At 36.5% G+C, this 19,303-nt stretch overlaps 2 protein-coding genes across 2 annotated transcripts; one reads left to right on the top strand and one right to left on the bottom strand.

The window, feature by feature from the left end:
• The first annotated feature begins 282 nt into the window (after positions 1–282).
• Positions 283–5,684, top strand: LOC129790774 (sugar transporter SWEET1). Its single transcript, XM_055828484.1, has 2 exons — positions 283–1,120; positions 1,215–5,684. The coding sequence occupies exons 1-2, from the start codon at positions 951–953 to the stop codon at positions 1,720–1,722; spliced, it is 678 nt and encodes a 225-aa protein (XP_055684459.1). The 5' UTR covers positions 283–950; the 3' UTR covers positions 1,723–5,684.
• Positions 5,685–8,914: 3,230 nt separating this feature from the next.
• Positions 8,915–19,278, bottom strand: LOC129790772 (breast carcinoma-amplified sequence 3 homolog). Its single transcript, XM_055828480.1, has 7 exons — positions 18,965–19,278; positions 17,919–18,552; positions 17,490–17,855; positions 16,100–16,949; positions 12,755–13,204; positions 12,528–12,677; positions 8,915–10,297 (listed from the first exon to the last, which is right to left on the bottom strand). Exons 2-7 carry the CDS (start codon positions 18,516–18,518, stop codon positions 8,991–8,993), a joined length of 3,723 nt encoding a protein of 1,240 aa, XP_055684455.1. The 5' UTR covers positions 18,519–18,552; positions 18,965–19,278; the 3' UTR covers positions 8,915–8,990.
• Between the last annotated feature and the right edge of the window lie 25 nt (positions 19,279–19,303).

The raw sequence follows: 19,303 nt of genomic DNA, 5'->3' as shown, positions 1-19,303 counted from the left end.
CCCTCCCCTAACTGTTTTTAAAAGTAAGATATAACTGGTATAACGGATATTGATCCTCTACATGATCATCCTTTCTGTAGCTTCATTTTCTTAGCAATTAATAAGATTTTTAATTCATCTTCTCCCTTTCTAATCTCATATCACACTTTTCATGAAATTCTGAGGCATTTAATAAATATTTTGTCCCACTAACCGTCGCGTGTGGTGCCTCCACAACTTCTGTGGAGCATCATGAGGCGTCACATGTTGTTGGAGCTGGAAACAGCCACACACTGTGTAGCATTGGGGCACATGTCAAAATCAGATGTTTTTGTGTTTTCATTTTGGGTGCAATCTTCGCTCATGCTGTCCTCCCCACCACAGTCATCCACCTGTGACGCATCCCCCAACCTGCGTGCAAAGAACAAATTTGCTCCACTTTGCTCCGAGAGTGGAGTAACTTATGAAATCGCAAGCAGACATGCAGAATCATGCCGACTTTCAGGTTGATAATAATTCCCACGATTGACGTGGATTAGATACTGTGTGAGGGAATTTATGCTGGCCAATTGGCGAGGGACACACGATTTTTTTTTAGCTTAGTTGCTGGAGGGGCAAAAAGATGAGACATTGAATATTGAGAAATAAAAGAAAATTTGATGAAATGCCCAAAATGCAGGCAGAATTTTCTGCCGGTTTAGTTGGAGTACTGCGAAAGCGGGGAATGCCTCGTCATTGGATCACGTGGAGGCAAGTGGGAGCTCGTCAGGGTCAAATTAATCGTTCCCCATCCATTCGCTTTTTGGCCTCTCTCAGTGTGTCAGTTGAAGCGATATCGGCAGGGTGTTTACTGCTCAATGTTCTCCCATTGTGGAAGTAAGAAGTGACTGTGTGTGTCCAGAAGTTTGTTGGTTGTGTCTCCAAAGTGCCAAGATTGTGTGTAATTTTTAAGGAGTGCTAACATTGTGATAATGGATGCTATATCCGAATTTCTGCAACCCTACAAGGGTATTGTGAGTGCGGCCGCTGGAATTTGTACGGTTGCGCAGTTCTTTAGTGGTGCTTTTGTCTGCAATGATATCCGGAAGGCGGGAAGTGCTGAGAAGTTCCCCTTTTTGCCCTTCATCGGTGGCATGGTCTTGTAAGTTCATCATCATTCACTGACCCACAATAGCCGGTAAATTGCATAACTCACCCCACATTACAACAAAAAAAACTTCTCTGCTTACCAACAGCTCTGTCCTTGGTCTCCAGTATGGCGTTATCCTGCGAGATGAGACGATGATTCCGGTGAATCTATTCGGTTTGGCCTTGAACATTGTCTACGTGTGCTTTTTCTACTTGTACACACCGCCCCACCTGAAGAATCGCATTTGGGGTCAAATGGGCATTGGTGGTGCCTTCTCAGCTGCTGTCGTTGCCTACGTCCAGTGGGAGGATGAAGACAAAGTCGAGACGAGATTTGGGCTCATTCTCACTGCCCTCATGGTGTACATGATTTCAGCACCACTCTTCGACTTGGGCACAATTGTCCGCAATAAGAGTGTCGAAGGATTACCCTTCCCCATAATCTTCTCCGGCACAGTTGTCTCCTTCCTGTGGCTCCTGCACGGGCTAATCATCAACAATACAATCGTCGTGTTCCAGAACCTCTTCTTCTTCGTCCTCAGCGCCTTCCAGCTCTCCCTCTTTGCCATTTATCCCTCCAAACCGACACAAGACGCCGCCAAGAAGGCACAGTAGAATGCAACAAGACGCGGTGTCCAAAGGAGACAATAAGTCAATGACTTCTATCAGTAAACTATCGTACGTGTATTTTCTATTTAAATAAATTAGATTAAGAGTTTTCGGGTCCAAATTTCAAGTAAAAAAATCATCTAAAGTAGATATTCTAGTCAAAAGTGCTCTTGAATTTATTTTATTGATTTTTCCTGAACTTTAATGTAAGGTTTAATGCTGAAGATACAGAGCTTTTACTTTTATGTACGTACATTTTTCCCTCTATTTCACTTTAATTGTATAGAATAAAAATCATCTATAATTTTATTAAACTTTTTTTTTTATTATTTGAAATATATTTTATTATTTCTGATCCAAATATTGATGAGAAAATACTTTAAAATTATTTGCTCATCAATTTTTGGATCAAACTGAGACCTCAAAGGGGCTTTTAAAAGAGACTCGAAGGGAAGAAAATTAAATAAACATCGGAAATTCAATCTAAACATAAAGCATAAAAGAATCCAGCGTTCCAGCAATTGCGGGAAGACAAAACAAAATCCCAAAATGGTTTTAGGTTCCAGTTGAATAAACATATAGTATAGAGTTTTAGGAGTGTTGACGATAAAGGCAGAGAATAGAACAAATAATGGAGCATCATTTTACAAAAGATAAAATCTGGATGATTTTAGAGTGAAAAATCAATGCAAAAAGTCAATTTATTGAATATTTTTTTCAGTCTTGATTTTTCCAACTAAGATAAAATGTAAAGGTAAAAGCTTTTACTTGCAAGCTTTGAATAATTCTTTAAAAAAATTAATTAATTAATAAGATTTAAGCTTTGAGCTTTGAGCTTTAAGCTTTTAGCATCTTTATGTTTTATTTTGTCTTATTTAGAACACATTTCAAATATTCTAATTGATCCAGATTGACAATATTTGAAAAGTTTTTAAGCGATTTTTTTACTAGGTGTTTAATTTTTTATTAAAATAATTATAAGAAAACTAAAAGCTTGATTGATCGGTAGAAATCGATTTTTTTAAACATAAAATATGTTTCTAAAAAAAATAATTTTATGTTAAAAATCGTAAATATCTCGGGATCCATTCAATGATTCCTTAAAAATTTTTAAATTTTCAATTAAATAACAAATCAGTTTAATGAGTTTAATGAATTCTTTTTTTTTCTATTCAAATGCCAAGTTAAATATAATTTTTTTTAAGCTTTTTCACGAAGAAAGAGAATGATAATACATTTCAAAAAAATCCTTTAGGGAAATTCTCTCTCTAAAAATGATATTTTTCCCAGTATTTTTATAGCAGAATAAAGTTCAGTTTGATTGATTAAACTTTGCTCAATGCTATTTGAATTATTTAGTTGGACATTATTCTTCATGAAAAAAAAGTTTTTATATTTTCTTCACATTTTTTTCTACCTCAATTTACTTCAAAACAACCCTGACTTGCAAAAAATAAACTAGTAAAACTTTATCTCTCTCAGCAATAAATCTTCTTTATCCAAAAGAACTCAGAAAGCTTTCAAAGAATTATTATAAAAAAATAATCTTTCATGATTAAGAAAAAATACCAACAAAATGATGCTAAAATCTCACGTGTTTGTAATGCAAAAAGCACGTTTTTAAAGACAAATTCTTTCCTGTGTTTGCGGGAACAATATTTTTGCAAAAAAGCATACAGAATTGTACGTTTTCAATGGAACAGATTTATTGTGGTCTTATTGCGTTCTGGTGTAATGCGATTTTTCATGCCCGTGAAATATCTTATCAAAATTCAATATTTGTAGAGCTTTCTGTGAAGCTTTTCCTATGCAAAATTCTTCAATTAAAAGAGCACTAAATAACTTTTTTTTATCCTCATGGGAAGAGGCTAAATAAAAAATCATTTTGCAAAATATCTGTACGATAGTTGCTGCCATAGAAGTCGTTCTAAATAAAATTCTTTAATCCATTTTAGCAAAGGGTATAAAGTAAAGTAAAAGAAAATGTAATAATGTTATATTTTTAAGGGACAATAATAGACTTTGTGAGTAATTTCGTCTTCCACAGTACAAAAAGCAAAGAAGAAATGAGAAGAAATGTGCCAAAATTGGTGAAAGTGCAAAGAGATTTGAGAAAAGGAATTTCGGGAGGAATGTTGCTGCAAAATATTATTAATTTCTCCCCCCAAAAAGAAAGAAAGAAAATTCCAAGCATGCAATTTAATCTCTTTAAGATTTAATGCACAAATCAAAGAAATAAAAAAAACATTTAACACAAAATTGACCTTGCGTGAATTAAAAGCGACACCGAGTATTCCATTTTAAATGATTTTTATTCAATTTATTACATAATGGTTTCTCTATTACATAATGTCTCAAATGTATTTAACTTCTTCACTAAATTCACGGACGTTCTGACAAGAAAATGTTTTTTTTTTAAAGAAAACATTGCAATTCCCTTCTACTAGGTTTGGGTATAATTGCTCTAACAATGTTGTGATGGCTGGAAAATGAGAAGAAAAACAGTTTTTGAGAATCACAGAGTGAGGACAAATGACATGCGAAGAAGTTAAAATTATGCATTATCATTACTTTTATATTAATAATGTAAATTGTTTTTATCAAATACAAAAATGTTCAAATATATTTAGGGACAAAGTAGAAGTTCAAACCCCAAAATGAGAAAACCAGAAACAATAATAATTTATTGATAAGAATAAATATGTTTTGGAATGAGTATTGGAAGAGTCGATGTGTTGGAGGGTGTCCCGTATGATTATGCTTAATTTTAGGATGAATTTTGTTTTTATTCTTAACAGGGTGGTTTAATGAAAATAATCTACGAAGGAGTTCATTCGTTTCTATATGAGATTAAATCTTCATTAGCAGAAATAATCGAAACATGAGAAACACGTCTTATAAAGAATAAAAAAAAATTAAGAAATCGCGAAAGATCAACTGAGATCAACTGGAAAAATCAACAAATATTAGTCAAAAAATGCAAACAATGACGTCACTGTTACGTTTTTTCTTCCTTAACGAAAGAAGCTTAAAAATAACTTGTCAAAAGTTATTGACACAGAATTTTTATGCTAATTCAATGCACTAATGTTATATGCTGTGAAAGAAGCCAAAACCAGTATAGTGACGTCATTGTTCACATTTTTAGTACAATATTTATAGACTTTTTCTAATTGATTTTAAAGCGGTTTGTTTAATTTTAAGCGTATTCCGATTGTTTTATTGAATGAAAATTTAACTTTTATAGAAGCGAATAAATTTCTTAAATGAAAATGTCAAATAAATCGGATTTATTTTGTTTTTACTGACATTTCAATCATATTAAATCTTCTTCAGGACTATATTTGTTTAAATATTTATTTGCATATTTGTTTAAAAAATATTTAATTGTGTAAAACAATAATTTAAGCAAATATTGTAATTTGATTTTGAAAATAATATTGCGTTGTTATAAACCCTGAAGAAAGTTTAAAAAATTAAAAAAATAAATAAAATAAAAATAAGATCGAATTTAGTTAAAATCTGCACCCCTGATAAAAGACTATAAATTGAGTTAAAAAAAATAAAAGAAACATTAAGAACATTAAATAATATTAAATTGACAGTAAAACATGGGACACCCTGTATTTATCTCGCACTTGTTACTATCTTTTCTCAGTTTCGTGTCAGTTTCTTTCTCTTTCCGCCCTTTTTTATCTCTCTCTCTCTATTACACAATTTAGCCTTTTATTTCCTTTTTTAACGTTCATTATCAGATTATTTCCATTATCAGCTATTTCTCTTCCAACTGTTTATTTTTCTTCTATTTTATTTCAACTATGCTCCTACAAAAAATTTTCCTTCTATTTATTAGGTAAAAAAATCACAATGTACTCTTTTTATGTTTTTTTTTCTCTAGAAAAATAGAACCATTGTATTCCATTATGTGTATTTTATTTTTATTTTGTTAAATATATCCTTGAATATTCTTCTTTCTGTATTATTTCTTCAAAGTTAAGATTTTTTTTTTTCAGAGAAAAGTCTTTAGCTTTTTTGTTGCTTTTTGGTTTTTATTTTTTATTTTTAAAATCAAATTCTATGTAATAATTATAATCTTTCTACTGCAACTTGCGCACAATCATTGGATATGTGTGTCCATGTATTTTTATAAAAAAAAAAATAAAGAAAAGCAATTTCAATTAAAAAATAAATTCCAAAATTCCTCTAAAAAAATTATACAGTCGTGCCTTGGCATAAGATAGTTTAGGATATACTCTTCACTCTCATTATTTTCAATACGCGAGAGCAGTACATCCTAGACTATCTTATGCCAAGGCACGAGTGTAGATAGTGGTGGTAGATTAAAAAAAATATCATCGTGTTGGAGGTTTCTTCCGCAATGTCATAGAGTCGGAAGGAGGGAGGGGAGGAGAGCTCTGGGTTCAGAGGGACCCACTGGAGTCTCCGTGGAAATGCAAGAGGTTCTCGCCGGTATAGCTGGCGGTGGGTGAGGACGATGCGGCGTCCAAGCTGGCACGGCTTGTGGAGCTGAAACTACTTGAGCTCATATCATCCATCTGTGCCAGGATGTTTTGACTTCCGCCAGCAAATGCTTTGGCAATCGCGGCACCATCTGCAAAAGAAACATTTTTTTTCATACTTTTTCTGCGATGCTGTGAGCTCAAGAAAAAAATCTATGAGCTCTCATAGAATACATACACTATGGGGGTCAAGATAAAGCACACAAAGAATGTGATCCAATAATTAAAATTAAATTATGAGAAAAAAATGCTAAAATAGAGAACTTTCGTTAATATAAAAATGATAAAAAGCATAAAATGAAGGAATTCGCGTTTTAGGAGGAATTGGGATTAAAAAATCGTTATTAGATTTAATTAAAATTAATAAGAAAATCATGATAGTTAAAAATATCCCAGTTTTTTAAGAGGAAGAGTGCAACAATTCAATGAAAATAAATCTCTTTTGATCAGAAAATTATTCTTTTGACCAGGAAAGAGATTCATTTATTCAGTAAAGATTTTATTGACTAAAAGAATGATTCTCTGACCAAAAGATCAGACTCCAATGCAGAGAAAGTCATAAAGTTCAGCTTGTTAACAATAAAGACAAGCCAGATAAGTTTAATCAGACAGTCAAACTTTCTAAAATGTCAAAATAGGGATCAAACCGTTCAGATTTTCTTTATAAGCCAAAATAAGTTATTTTCGGGTTATTTCATGAGGAGATTTTTAAGAAGACATTTTTAAAAAATGTTACAACAGAAATGTTAAACGTAAGATAATAAATTGTCAAGCGTTAAGGCTCCAACAGATGGACGAGAAATTCCTCGTGCGGTGCGGTGCGGCGAGGATTTCGTGGCCCATCGTCGCTTCGGATTGGCCGAAAAACGTTCTCATACGGTGCGGCGAGAGTGTGTGAGCCATCTCTCGCTTCTGATTGGCCGAAATCCTCGCCGCACCGCACCGCACGAGGAATTTCTCGTCCATCTGTTGGAGCCTTTAAAAGAAATAATTATGTCATAAAAAAAGAAATTTTAAACGCTATAAAAGAAAATTCAAACGAAGTTATGCCAAATGTCAATAAATATGTCAAATATCAGAAATGAACGTCAAAATTCAAAACCAAAATGTCAAATGTTTCAAACGTCAAAAGTGTCAAAAACTTTTTTTTAATTAATTTTAATGGAACAGTTCTTAATTGGTTTACTGATCTCAATCTTCTCCTTAGTTGCTTTTCTTAACCGTTATTGTCTGTTTTTTTTTTTTAATTTAAAGTGTTCTCTAAAACTAGCTCCTAAACCGAGTCTGGCTATCCTCCTTGCCATAAAAGTTGTGCACTTTCCTTGAACAGACTGTTAAATAAAAATAAAAAAATTAACATTTGAAGGGAAATTTTTGTGTTAATAAAAAATGTGCTAATTTGAGGAAATGAATATTTTAGTTAGGAAAAGTATTTAAAAATATTTTAGCAAAATCATGATGAAATTAAATAATGAAGTGTCTGATAATTTAATTAAAATTACATGAATTTCATGCGATCTGATAGGAAAAAGTCCTTAGATTTAATTAATGACAAAGTAAGTCTATCCACGGTGACTCCAGAAGACTCAATTTCCCCCAAAAGAATAAACAGTGGTGTTGCGAAAGAGAAATGAAACGTATTTTTATTCTTTTTTTTGTTTGTTTTTAAGTAAATTTTATAAATTACAATAAATTCTCTTTTATAATCTTGCAATTTATTACAGTAGTAGACACAATGAATCGCTCAATTTCTCACTTTTTTTTAGACTAATCAACTAATTTTTATTTTCATTTTTTTTTCATTCACTTTTCTATCTGCGATAAAACGATATACAGAGACAAAAATTCAATAACCACTATTGGATTTCCTCTTACGTACTTTTCTAATTTAAAGACAAACTCTATCTATAAGTGTCTCATTTTTCTTTAATGGGGACCAGGGACCGGGAGAAGGGGGTCGGGGAACGAATTCTTGGGGGACTTTTCTGTGAGACTTCTAAAGAGAAACGATTTTTATACACATTTTTTCATCTTTTTTTTTCATTAAATATAATTACACTTCCGATTCGAACGATATATAATTGCAACACCTTCCGCGAATTTTTAATAAAACTTCTTAAAAATAAAATTGTTGTGTATACTTCTTAAAATACAAATTAAAATATGACGAAAAAATAATTCTTCTCTAGAATATAAATTAGCGAAAAATAAAAGAAGTAAAAGTTGGCAAAAATTTTCCAACAAAACAACACAAAAAATTGAGAAAAAAATGTATCTAAAATATAAGAGAAAAAAAATTATTTTTAAATATACTTTGAGATCTTACACGATACGTTTTTTTGTGATCATTTTCTACACTCCTCTCTCACTTTTTTTCTTCATGCTTTAACTCGTTAAATTTTACAGCAACTTACTTTTTTTCTCATTAACATTTTACAAGAAATTTATCACTAAACTAGGTTTTTTTTGTAGCTTTTTTTTACACATTTATTTGTCATCGAACTATTCACGCGAATTTTCCTTCAGAGACTTTACCCAACCAGCACAGTGCGACTCACCCATGACGTCACTGTGACCACTTTTTGCCCACTGTGCTGGAAAAGGGTAAGAAAGTGTGTGTGTTTTGCTTAACTATTGCTCATCCTCGTGAATTATTTATCTCTTTTCAAATTAGCTGGTTTTTTTTGTGATGATTTCTGTACAATTTTTATTTTTCAAGAGTTATATTTCCTTTTGTATTAACCTCGCGCAGTTTTATCTCTTTTTCCTGCGCGATTTCTTCTTTTGCTGCTTTGAATCACTTTGGTTGGCCGCTGGCAGTGTTTCGGATACTTTTGCACACTCCTTGTCGGATTTCTGTTCAGCAGCATATCTATCCGACAGTGGCGACCCCTCACTTGCCCCACCACTGGCATTTATGAGTGGCTGCAGCTCTTCGTCGTGCCCATCGCTCCCCTCGCTCGCCTTTTCAGGTCCCGATGATGACTCCGAGTCATTTTCCGATGAGCCACTAACGGAGAGAATCCGTTCGGTGGGATTATTCTCGGGCATTTTCTCCTCGTAGCTGTCATAGCAGTAATCGGACCAGAATTGCTTCTTCTCCCGCGAATCCGATCGTCGTCTACTGTCAAACATTGGTGGTGGCTCCTCCTTCTCATACCCATACATTGGTTCGAATTTCAATTCAAACGGCTCCAATGGGGCTAGTGGTTCCACATCCGGAAATTCCAAATCCAACTTTGTTGTGGTCACATCGAAGAAATCATTCACAATTTCCGGAAATTGGTCATCAGGCTTTGATGTTGTTGCTGTCGTGGTCATAACAATTGAATCTTTGAGCAAACTATCTTGAATCATTTGAAAATCCTCCTTGAGTGCCCTGTAGTGTGGCAAATCGGGTTCATCTTCCGGTGGCTGAAGTTCAGCCAGCAAGATTTCATCGATTTTACTCTCAATCTCCTCATTGGGGCGACTTGGCTCCTCCTCCGGAGGTATTTCAGCATTTTTGCCCCCCTTTCGTGCTTTACGGGGTTTCTCCACTCCAAGTTGGGATTTTTTGCGGGGTTTTGGTAATCTGGGTGGTTCTTCGGGTTCCACAACGGGCACCTCAGGTGGCGGTGATGGTTCCTTCTTCTTCCGCCCATTGGATTTCTTCCCAACGGCAAGGTCCGCCACACGCTCCGTGACTTGCGGTTCGGGAATTTTCTGTGGCACTTGATGTTCCTCAACAACTGGCACAATAAGCTCCATCCCAACGGGTTCGGGGACATCGTGGGACACTACCTCCTCACTAGGGGCCATCCTCACGTCACTTATCACTGTGATCACGGGCCGAAAGAGTGCCTCATCGCAATTCTCGTGCAGATAGTGATCTGCAAGGCATGTGTCCATCTCACAGGACGTTGCCACGGATTGCGTAACAGTGGTCACTGTACCCAATGGATTGACCACCTTGGCCACGGAACGCGATGTCCCACCACTTGGCGGTGGTGTTAAGTGCCCCACCGCCATGGTGGACATGTCACGTCGCACGGAAACAGCCGCGCACGATGATGGTGGACCTTGAAGAGAAAGAAAGCCAGAGGCAGAGATTCAGTCACTTGTTTCAATTCCAGTTGGACAAAAAAAAACAACTTTCTTACCGAAAATGTTCAAAAACTAACAGAGAAAAAAAACCGAACGTTCTAGCTTCTCTATTTTTAAGAAAAAAAAAAAGCCAACTTCCAAAACTAAAGAACAAAAGGTGGTCAAAAAAAATGTATACACAGAAAATTTAGTGAGAAAATTAGAAATTTTGTTTTAATTTTTTAGGCAAAAGTAAAAAAAAAAAAAGGTAGTTAATATTAGATTTAGCCACGGCCGGTGTGTGATGGTTGTACAAGTGGAACTATCTCAGCTCTAGCTTTGTTTCTTTCTCTCAATTCTTTTTATCTTTTGAAAGTTTTTTTTTTCATCTTTTTCGTTTTTGTGAAGCTTTCATGCAATTTCCCATCACAATTCGCGTTCATCGGTGCTATGTGTGTGTGTGAAATCTCTGCGAAACACAACCTGCCTTTGGCTTGTAATCTCTCCCCAAAGTACCACAGTTTATTTCCATAATATAGTTACTTGTTGTGCATAAATCAATGTTTATTTGTTTATTTATTTTTTAATTTATAAATCACCAAATTAGACATTTTGTTTGTGAAATTTAACATTGTGACCACATTACGACTCAATTGTGACCCATTTGCGACCACATTGTTACATTTCACATCCAACACTTTTTTTAAATTTTCTACAGAAGTTGGGATGTTTTCAAGGGAAGGATGAAGCGAGATGTATTAAAAGCAGCAGAAAACCAAGAAATACAGCAGAAGTTACATCAAGAAATTGTCGTTGAAGCATTTTTGAATTTATTTTTGCGCAAATAGAGCGTTATTTAACCGACTTTTGACGTCTTTTTGTGACTTAACTCTTAGAGGACTTTGCTGGCCAAAGTGGCCAATTCGATCTTTTTCAATAGCCCCACAATTTAAATCAATTATCATTTTGTGATAAATTCTACGTAGGAATATTTTAATACTTCAATATCATCGAAAGAAAACCTGGAAAAATATTTTCTTTTGAGAGAAAATTAATTTCAAACTTTTGAGGTTAGAAACCTCGATCCTCCAAGTTTTAATTCAAGAAATTTTTTATTTTCTTTATATTTCTTTGTATTGATGTGCTCAATTTAATTTTATTGAAGCTTTTAACGATTTTATTTCCAATATAGAGGTACATTCTGATAAAAATCTTTTAATTTCTCTTCTTACAATTCGTTAGTTATTATATTCTTGGTGTTTTGGGAAAAATCTTATATGATTTTGACATTTAATTTGACTTTTTGGACCTTATTCAGCGACCAAGAAATCCTTGAAATCTTTGAATTTTGTAATGAAATTTCAAGATTTCAAGCGAATTTCAAGGGTTTCTTGGCCGCTGAATAAGGCCCTTTAATCGAGTTTTTGAAGGAAAATTACTTTTTCAAAGTTTCTAAATACTGGAGGATCGAGGTTTCTAACCTCAAAAGTTTGAACTTAATTTTCTATCAAAAGAAAGTATTTTTCCAAGTTTTCTTTCAACGATTTCAAAGTAATGAAACTTCCCTATACACAGATGTAAATCAGGAAATGTTAAAGAGATTTTAATTCTGTGGCAACTGATAAATGTCGAATTGGCCACAATGGCCAGCAAAATCCTCCAAGGGTTAAAGACCTTTCTATCTGTTTTCTGGAATAATAAATTCTTTGTTTCGACAAAATAACGATTTAAAAATTCAACTGTCAAAATCTTACAAAAACTTTTAATTTGTTAGAAAAGAAAACTTTTTTATCAGAATCGACCCCATAGGCGTTAATTTTTAGTTAGATATTGTGTCAAAATTTGACAGTTCTTGGGCTCTTCGTGCCTTTGTGATCTTTTAATCTCAATCTCTTATCTTTGAGATAAAAGAGTTTTCACGTCGACTTGGGATTTTACAACGCAATTCTCATAAAAATACTTTTATTACGACATTCTTGATGTAACCACTATTAATAGAAAATCATGCAAATTCTAGGGAGAAAAATAAATGAAAGAATTATTAACAAAAGTCTGTGCGGAAAATGTATTTAAAAAGGTGCAAAAAAAAATTAAAAGTAGAGAGAATGATTTATATTTAAATGAAGCAATTTATGTATTTACATGAGTGTGAGGCAAAAACATTAAAAATAAATTAAAAATCAAATTCTACAACATTCCAAGCACGGTCAACTGATGATTGCTCACCTGTTGCATCGCGCGACACATTGGGGGACTCGCGCATGGCATCAGCGAGGTCCTCACGCAGCTGGGACTCACGAGGCCCCAGCGAGAAGTCGGGATCCATGTCATCGTGACGGAATTGGTCCGTTAGTCGTGGACTCGGTTCGTAGCTACCTAAAATTCCCACGAGAAATTATTTTTTCTTAAAGAATGAAGAAAAGAAGAGATAAAATGGTGAGAAAAGAACTCACTGTATGATCCTGATTCAATAAGGACGGGCACAATGGGACGTCCTGTGGTTGTAATTGGCATATTCATTGGGTTTGAACGTGCCGGTAGGGGACCACTGGCCGTTGCAATGCCCACTTCAACGGATTCTGCATCAATGTGACTCAAAGATGAACCACTTGGTGTGTTGTAGGTCTTAAAGATGAACTGCGGACCCATCCAAAGACGCCTGTGGGGTCCAGCATGCGTGATAATCTCCACCTGTGCCAACCAGCGATCATCGCGCTCCCCTTCACGCACATCCTCTGCATTCTCGGTCTCAAACACACGATCTCGCAGAAGCCAATTATCCGACGGCAGTGGTGGCTGAATCTCTGTGAGAGAATCCGCCGTCCTGAGAAGATTCCACTGCGCCTTTGCCTCCACATCCAACTCAATCGGCGTATCATCGCTAACTCTCTCCTTGGCTACACCTACAACCCACAAACAAACACAAAAACATTGAGAACTTCTTCTAAAAATATCTCTCTCCCTCTCTTTGCATTAATAAATTCAATGAATCTATCATTAAATATTTGTCAAAACTTATACAAAAAAATAAACTCTTTGTTCTCAACACATTGAGCTAAATTTAGAGATGAAACAAATCAACAAAATAAAAACGTTTGCATCTCATTTTAGTTTGAATTTCAAAACATCAAAAAGAGATTTTTAGAGCCTGACCAATAAATTGAATTTAAATTTATACACGATGACTCTTTCAGCCAGCAAGTTCACCAAAGTTTGACCTTATGAGCCATATAACCGACGTAATCGTTAATTGAGTTTCTTCTCACAAACTTTGTGTTTGTGTGAGAATTGAATTTTATTTTGGAAAGCTTTCAAAAAAAGCTTGCAACAAAGTTTGCACGACGGAATGGGGAAAATTTAATCAAACTGATTGGAATTTTCACGATTTAGTGGGAATTTTATTGAGAAAATTCTCAAAGAAATATATTTGTGATTTGCTAATTGTAATTTAGGGAAGAGTGGGGCAAGATTGACAGGATAATGATTTTTAAACAAGGATGTAAGAGCACAAGAAGTTACTAAATTTTTAATTCAGGAGGTCAAACGAAATTATTTCCAGGCTAAAATACAATAAAAATTAAAAGAAGAAGATAGATTTTCAAACGATTTTAAAAGTCAAACGTTAGAAAAGAATGATTAGATGTTAAAACGAATATAAAACATCGTGAAAAAATGTCAAACATTAAAAAATACATTATATATACATATAAAAATGCAAAGATAAATATATATAACTGCAAAGATAAAAATTAAATATAGCGTGGATGGAACAGTATAAAGCGAAAGGACGGTAAGTAAAACTTACGGGCTGTGATTCTTTCTTTGTCAGTAAAATGTGAAAATGACTGAAAATTGAGGATGGGCAAATTTTGTGGATGGCTTTCTCGCGCACCGAATCACAGCCAACGCGAAGAAATTATGTGAAAAGCCTTAATCGTAAGCGTTGGCTGTGATTCAGTACGCGAGAAAGCCTTCCTCAAAATTTGCCAATCCTCAATTTTCAGTCATTTTCACATTTTACTGACAAAGAAAGAATCACAGCCCGTAAGTTTTACTTACCGTCCTTTCGCTTTATACTGTTCCATCCACGCTATATTTAATTTTTATCTTTGCAGTTATATATATTTATCTTTGCATTTTTATATGTATATATAATGTATATATCTATGCATTTATATACATATATTTCACTTTACTTTTGTATATGTATGTATATATAAAACGCCCCGCTTCGCGGGGCGCGGAACTTAACTAGCTCAAGATATGACACGTAAACTTTAAAAAGCGATATCTCCGGAACGGCTACATAGATTTTCTTCATTTTTGGCATGGTGAAAGATATTATAGTCAGCTATAACATATCAAAATATGAAGCAAATCTATAAAGCGGTGCTCGAGATATTCATCGAAAACTCATCGAAAATTTTGCTTTTGATTTTAGCGCCACTTGCGGTCATTTTTTGAATTTGTGATGTTCCGAGCAGTTGTAGGGCTCGGTAATATCTTTCATTTGAGCTTGAGTTGATCAAAATCGGTCAAGCCGTTCTCGAGTTATGGTCGATTTTCGATGAAAAATTGTGGCGGTCATATTGACTAAACGGCTTGACCGATTTTCGAAAATGAGGTATCGTTGGAAAGGTCTTGATGGCCCCTACAACATACCAAAATTTCAGATTTTTAGCTGTTACAGGGGCTGAGATATAGCGAAAACAAAATCTGACAGTTATTCAAAATGGCGGACGCGGGGGTGGGGGAGTGGATTTGACCTCATAATCGGATGTCTTCCAGTCGATATTTAAACTTTGCCGTTTACCGCAAGTCTCTATCTATTACCGTTCTCTTGTAATTTAGCAAAAGGTTCCGGACGGACGGACGGCCGGCCGGACGGACAAACGGACCGAATTTGGGCGCATACGATTTTTGGAATGTAGGGACCCTAATTCGTGGTCATCCCGAGTTTGAGCCCGATCTGACGACTTTGCATTTTTGAGTGTACACAGAAGCTGTGCTTCTTTGAAGAAAGAATCACAGCTAATACATAAAACAATAAAAATTATCGTTAAGGTTACAAAGGTAGTGTCAAATCTCAGAACGGTCAAAAGTGTCAAAAGTTTGAAAAATAATTTCAAATTTTCCAATTCAAAAAAATGAAAAATAATTGAAAAGAGTGAATGAAGAAACGTCAAACATTTGAAAAAAAAAATCACACACTATTAAATAAAATTAAACGTTAGAAGATTATTATCATTCGTTAAAAAAAGAAAACTAAAAAGAAATGGGAAACTTTTTAAAAACAAAAACGACAAACTTTACATGAGAAACGTCAAATGTTGGAAAATGAACGTCAGATGTTAATCGTAACAAATTAATTCGCAGCAAAGAGCTCTTGATTTCTGAAAGTTTTTTTTTTTACTTGTTATTACTTGAAATGTTTTTTTTTTATTAATAAAAATGAGGGAAAAATATAATAGTGACGTCATTTTTTACATTTTTGTATAATTAAGATTTTTTTTTAGTTTCCATAAAAAGTTTTATAAAATGATGTAAAAATAGAAAAATATAGGAAATAAGAAAAATAAAACAATTTAAATTCTTCGAGATTTGTTATTTTTTAACTTAAAAAAAAATAAGTAAAAAAAATTAAGAAGTAATTTCTATGACATTTCGAAGATATTTTCTTTCTTCATCAGGCTTTTGGATTATTTAAATATCTTGTTTTTATTGTTTTTTTTTTAATTTTTATAAGTTGTTCAAGCTATATTTTTTAAAATGGAACAAAATTGAAAGAAAAAACTCACTTGTGGTGTGCTTGGGCTCCAGATCGTACTGAATGAGTGCCCCATGCCCAGCCATAATGAAGAGTGAATCCACGGCACGCCTTTGCATTCTGATTGATGGTGCCTCCCTGGCACTCCCCGGTGGGTCCAAAAGCCACGCTCGGGGGCGCGCAAAAGTGGCACACATTCTCAAGGGTTTCATGGAGTTGGGATCATCGGAGAGCGATGAATGCCGCTGCCTACCCTTTGGGTATGTTGCAGGTCCCGACCCGGCCACTGAGACAAGCGTTGTGGGCTGTCGCAGCTGCGTGAGTGGCAGAATGACAGTTGGATGGGGGAAGGGAGGCAAACGGGGATTGGTGTATGCACTGCCAGTGTGATTGTTCCCATGCGGGGTGTCCGTGTAGGAGACGGGACTGCTGGAACGAGCACCGTCCATGGAGAGTCCCGCTGAGCGATGGAAGCGCGACAGACGATTGACAACGTGCGGTGAGCCATGTGTGCGAATACCCGCTGGTCCACCGTAGGGTGTCACGGGGAAAACATGCGTTGTGCCACGCAGACTACTCACGGCGACCCAGCGAGAATCCAGCGAGAACACAATGTCCTGCACTTTGGCCGTTGTGTCGCCACGATGGAGAACATACAGGTGATGCACGGCCGCATGCGAAGCCCCACTTGGATGGGGATGAATACGAAAGACATGGAAGTCATGGCCACGGCGATCAGCTGTTAGTAGAAGCATGCCCGATGGGTCAAACTGCAGAGCCACAATTGCGTCTGAATGTGCTACAAAGTGAGCCACAATTGGGTCTATGCCGGAGGCTGAGATAGGGGCCCCCGTGGTGGGGCTGATGTCTTTTATTGGGTGCTGAAATGTTCAATAAATCATTTTTTTTTCTTTGCTCAGTTAGGTGACATTAGTAAATTTTGACAGAACATCGCATTCGGGTAACTTCGGAATTCCTTCGGGTCCTTTTTAAATGTCAAATATTTAAAATCAAAATGACACAAGTCAAAAAAATCGTTAAAAACAGCTACTCTTTGTAAGAAAAAAAAATCATTTTCTCAATAATTTCACAATCTAAAGGTCGCTGAATGTTATTTTTTCCCTCTCATTCTTTAGTTGAAAATGAAAACATGGAAACAAATGCATTAAAACAAGCACAATAGATAAGGAAAATTCCTCCGAGGTCACTGCAATATAAAGGGGCACTTCTACAAGCAAGGTAGTGTTGCTTTGTTTCAACAGCAACACACGTGGATTCCTCATTCTCTGATATAGATAATTTTTATTTATCTCAGCTGCTGATTCACCGGAAAATTTCCTAATTACTGTTGACTTGTTTTTCTGATTTCATTTTTTTGCGCAATATTTTATGTTTTGGTAAAAAAAAATTAAAAAATTTACCTTGATGTCCATGATGGTGACCACACCGGGTTGACGAGGATCTGAAACGGGTGTGGAGCTGCCGGAGCCAGGACTTCCAGCCTGTGGCTGTGCTTGACTTGTAAATCCCGCTGCTACGGACTCTCCCAGCTCTCGTAGACCCTTTCCGAGGCTCTTTGCTGCATTCAACATGGTGGCAGTGTAGCTGGCCACACCGTCGCAATCGCATCCTCCACTGCTGCGCTTTGACATTAGCCGACGTTCAGCATATGCCATCCATCTCGACCCAAGAGCCACAGGATTTGGATTGAGTCCTGGACTTGGGTGACAAGTGGTCACGGTGCATCTATCCTCGAAATTCCTAGCATCGAAGACGGCTATCCTCTCCTGGAAAGTAACAAAAATTGATTAATTATTGAATTTCAAGGTGAATTGGGGCTTCTTGTTTACCTGGAAGGTCACCACGATGGTGGATCTATTGGCGAGGATATCCACGATGGGATTCTTGAACTTGATGCTCTTAACCACATCCCCATCGGCAAGGGAGACAAAGGTGACGGAACAGTAGGCTGTTCCCCCGCCTGTCGGTGCCTGTGGGCTGTCACAGAGCGCCATAATGGGGCGCTTGGAGGCAAACTGATCGCACGGCACATCTGCCATGTCAGAATCATCGGGAATCGGTGTTGGCAGCACCCGTAGACACTTTACACTGCCATGACGCCACGAGAGCACCTCAACGGCCTCCCCAGTGGCCGGAATGGCCCACATCTGAACCCCACTGCCATAGCCAAGGGTCAGCAGAAGTGGCGGAGCGCATTCTGCCTCAACATCCCAATCCTCACCGAACTTCAGATCACTCACGTCGGCATCTGTCTCGAAGCGAGCCCACAGGATGGAGTCTTTGCCCCCGTCCCCGGGGCTTCCGGATGACGTGAGGGTGACATCATTGATGAAACCCGCCACGCTGTCCAGCACCGAACGATCACACACCGGCTGTGGGGGTACCACAGCCGGGACGCTGCGGGCGCCACGACGTGGAGACTCCGACATCTTGGGGCTTCAGACAAACACGTTGAATTGCTTCCTGTGGAACAAACAAAAATCATTATAGAAAGGCATCAATGCGGGGGCTCCGCAAAACAAAAACAAAAAAAAGTGTGGGGGCAAATTTTGTTGTGAAAGTGAGATGGAAAACATCTCATTTCTGTGTGTGTGAGAAAGAGAAAAAAAACATTGTTTCTTTTCTTTCTCCAACCACAATAAAGTCTGTGTTTTGTGTCTCACTCACACTTGTGGAAATTTAACATGGGCAATACATGCAAAACATCTCACACACATAGTGGGAGACAAGGTACACACACACACAGGTACAAAAGCGAAGGACAAAGGACGGGGAATCCGCCCAAAGAGCCAACAAAGGCCCCCCAGTGGGCCATTGGAGGGTCACCTCCGGGTACAGCCGTTAGCAAATTGACCCCCAAATGCAATGTACTCACTCTCTGGAAGGCAGCCAAACACATAACTAGGCAATTTCAGTGGATTTCAACAAACTGCGTCATCGTTTTACACAATCAACTTTTCACTTTGGCAGCTCTTTTTTGGATGGCCCACTTTTTAGCCCACAGCACACACAATGCACACCTTGCACCTTTACCACCCACTCACACCCTCCATTAGACTTTTTTCCTGAACTAATTGAGCTTTTCTTTTCAAATGCAAAAAAAGTGACTGCCTTTTTCTACGCAGACAAAATGTACTCTTTCTCACCACTCGCACACAAACACAAAATCAGCTGAGAGTGGAAAAATCCACTTTATTCCCGACAGATGGCGCAC

The sequence above is a fragment of the Lutzomyia longipalpis genome, chromosome 2 (assembly GCF_024334085.1).
Source record: "Lutzomyia longipalpis isolate SR_M1_2022 chromosome 2, ASM2433408v1".
Taxonomy (NCBI): domain Eukaryota; kingdom Metazoa; phylum Arthropoda; class Insecta; order Diptera; family Psychodidae; genus Lutzomyia; species Lutzomyia longipalpis.
Note: the sequence above shows the minus strand (reverse complement) of the source record. Positions and strands in the feature narration are given on the sequence as shown.

Bases quoted from the DNA above. Each gene is read 5' to 3' on its own strand.
- LOC129790774 (XM_055828484.1), top strand. From the start codon at position 951: ATGGATGCTATATCCGAATTTCTGCAACCCTACAAGGGTATTGTGAGT. The intron at 1,121-1,214 runs GTAAGTTCATCA...GCTTACCAACAG, and splicing joins TTCATCGGTGGCATGGTCTT to CTCTGTCCTTGGTCTCCAGT.
- LOC129790772 (XM_055828480.1), bottom strand. From the start codon at position 18,518: ATGTCGGAGTCTCCACGTCGTGGCGCCCGCAGCGTCCCGGCTGTGGTA. The intron at 16,950-17,489 runs GTAAATTTTTTA...TGAACATTTCAG, and splicing joins TCACCATCATGGACATCAAG to CACCCAATAAAAGACATCAG. The intron at 13,205-16,099 runs GTGAGTTTTTTC...TGTGGGTTGTAG, and splicing joins GGAGCCCAAGCACACCACAA to GTGTAGCCAAGGAGAGAGTT.